Source organism: Branchiostoma belcheri, unplaced genomic scaffold (assembly GCF_001625305.1).
Source record: "Branchiostoma belcheri isolate BF01 breed outbred unplaced genomic scaffold, Haploidv18h27 scaffold123, whole genome shotgun sequence".
Taxonomy (NCBI): domain Eukaryota; kingdom Metazoa; phylum Chordata; class Leptocardii; order Amphioxiformes; family Branchiostomatidae; genus Branchiostoma; species Branchiostoma belcheri.
In genome coordinates, this window is record NW_017802636.1 from 512,155 (window position 1) to 514,954 (window position 2,800).

The 2,800-nt window shown below is 40.3% G+C and overlaps 1 protein-coding gene across 3 annotated transcripts in view; it reads left to right on the plus strand.

Annotated features, from left to right (window-relative positions):
- Window positions 1-1,108: 1,108 nt before the first annotated feature.
- LOC109463255 (multiple epidermal growth factor-like domains protein 9) overlaps window positions 1,109-2,800 on the plus strand; it is a 4,136-nt gene continuing 2,444 nt past the window's right edge. Inside the window, exons 1-2 of one of the 3 annotated variants that reach the window (XM_019759998.1) lie at window positions 1,109-1,293; window positions 2,051-2,275. In XM_019759998.1, the coding sequence (XP_019615557.1) occupies window positions 1,239-1,293; window positions 2,051-2,275 (280 nt within the window). In that variant the 5' untranslated portion in view covers window positions 1,109-1,238. The remainder of the gene's footprint in view (window positions 1,294-2,050; window positions 2,276-2,800) is intronic. The other 2 variants (XM_019759999.1, XM_019760000.1) reach the window with 2 other exon arrangements.

Sequence of the window (2,800 nt, forward strand, 5' to 3'; positions counted from 1 at the left end):
TCGCGATGGCTTGTGCTTTTCTCAACCCTTCGTCTGAGGATTGACTGGATGAGCAACGCCACCTTCCTGGGATTTCCAAACTGCACTTTGCTGACAGGGTGTTCTCAGGACATGTAATGCACGATGTTTACCTGCTGTTGTAAAAGAGGAAAATGATCGATTGCTGTTTCCTGCATGTTGTTGTTGATGCATCTGAACCAATCGGAACACGCTGCTCAGAACACCATGGACCTATCACTATTTTTCACAATCATCTGCACAGAGACATACTCATCCAAACAAATGCAAAGTGAGTCAAGCAACCTATATTTTGGATCGTGGATATTTTTGTTAACAAACGTGGAACAAATCTGGTGGACAGCGTTAGATCGAGAATATGATGCATATATATTTACGTTGCTACGCTACTTCTAGCCCAGTCGCATGATCGCACATATCACATGCACATGCATGCGTGCTACTTTCCAAGTTCTATCGTCTACGATTGGAAAACGTAACCGTTACCATTGTCTATCCTTGTATTTTTCCATCCATACATGGACCTTGCACACCCTGCCCTCCGCAGAATACCCAGCATCGCCACAGATTTTGGGAAAATCAACATATGACTGAAAATATATGATGCGAGATAAACATTTGGCATTTCACAACATGTGCGCCGCCATCTTGATAACCTTTGAACCTTATTGTTGGGCAGGGACCAGTGCATGAACTTTCCATGTGAAGCAAAGATGTGAAGCCATTAAAAAGAATCACCCCAAAACGCGTCTGAAATTATGTTAAACCTGAAATTTTATCCGCAAAAATTGTCAAGTTTGCTCAAAATTTGGATGTCGAAATCGAGAGAAAACCAAAATTTTCACACCACTCTATCACCCCCTATCCTAATGGATTGGTCCAAAATAATAGTATTTTCTTCTTCTCCTTCCATTCCATTTCGATATGTTTTGTGGTGAATTAGATGTTTTCATAATCCTAGATCTTCATTTCAGTTTTTTCTCAACATTTCCAAAAAGGTATATAACCAAGAACTCGTGTATTCTCCAAGTCGGTCGATGAATGAATGACCAAAAAATGCGTTACGTCATAACCCGGAAGTAAAGCGTCAGGTCACCTGGTTCTTCAGTCATATGACCCAAATCTGTGACGAAATGGCATTAGAAAGGTGACAAACTTATCAGCGAATTTCAAGACAAAAAGTAACTTTTCCAAAGCATGTGGAGCATTCAAGATGAAAGATGGTTGGCTGGATGAACCCAAGAGTTCCAGGTTCTTTGAAAGCTGTTCTGAATGGTAAGAAAACAACTTTTATTGTAGTTTTTTTAGGGTTTCGAAGTGTTGACATAACCTTCCTTAGTTTTTGTTTACTCATCATTGTACCTCGCAGGGGGAGGGGTGTTTGCATTTAACTTGATATATGCACACTCTCCGAGTGCTGCTAAGCATATATGTGGTAATTGGGGTTTTGTTGGTGTCAAAAGTGGTTTTGGGTGTTTTGTTTTTCATTAGAAACTATCAAACCTCAGAAGTGGCCTTTACCTATGAGACTTGTTGAGTAAACAGATAAACTGCAGACGTGCCAACCCTCATGCAAAGACACGTGCCATAAAATCCCTCAGGAATGCATAGTTATGGGGATAGTCAATTATGTTTTTTTAGTAGTGCCATATGAATGGCAAAAAAGAGATGTGCACTCATCATCTGATTCTGAATCATCTCAATCAAAGCATGAAAAGCTTTTGTAGTGGTTTTATTTTTGCCTTGACCTCTCCACACTCCACACCCTTCTTCATCATGACACCACAAGTATGCCATACAGAATTGTTTGAACTAAATAAAAGTCCACAAAAACCTCCCTATCCCTCATTTCGTAAAATGAAACCACAAAGTTTCACAAATTATGCATAAGCTGGTGTGTTACACTGAAGGACGGTTATACTGGCTATACAGATACAGAAGTTGTGACTGATGCATTTTTAATAAGGCCAAATTAAGGCTGTCATGTTCATGTCGATACTGGACTATTGAATCCATGTTAATTATTTTGCAGTTCTAGTAGCTGTTGCATTCCTCCAACTCCACGGTACTGTGAGCCAGACTTTCAACGTGACGACCGAGGTTACAGTGGTGAACTCCTCCACTATAGCGGCCTCCACTCCCATACCAACAACAGAAGTCTTCCCACTCAGTTCTCTCAATCCACCCACTATAAACTGTTCAGGCTTTAATGCCTCATTGTGCAATTCATGTACACCAGGATATTATGCAAACACCAGTAAGTGGCCTTTTAAATAGTACTAGATTTTTCTGAAAGCATTGATTACAAAGAAGAATGTTATATTCATTATTGTGTAACTATAATGTAATTACCAATAATTGATTGTACTCTACTCACTGACAATGCAGAAATTTCTGTCATTAATTTTAATTTGACAGGAGTGTGCAAATCATTTTTATTTAGTCATTACTCCGTGAAGGAGGTCAGGACCTCCGGACGGAGTGTTGTAATCGGCTGATTTTTCATGTTCGCAGTCAAAACACTGGGTTCTCTTTGTGTAATCGGCACGCAATTTTATACGCCGTCTGCGGGCATGCCCGTGTTGATGCACGAATGTGTATTTTTGCCGTTGCTGCTTTCGCGGTCAATGTAATATCGCAGACGCACCCCTACAATTACGAGGCGAATTGGAATGGTCCAGAAAAACGCGTTGTTTGGAATAGCAGTGGGGTTCAAAAAAGTTCATGCAGATACGGGGTGGTTTTTATAAGTGGTTCCAGATGTTTTTGCCCATGGTTAAGA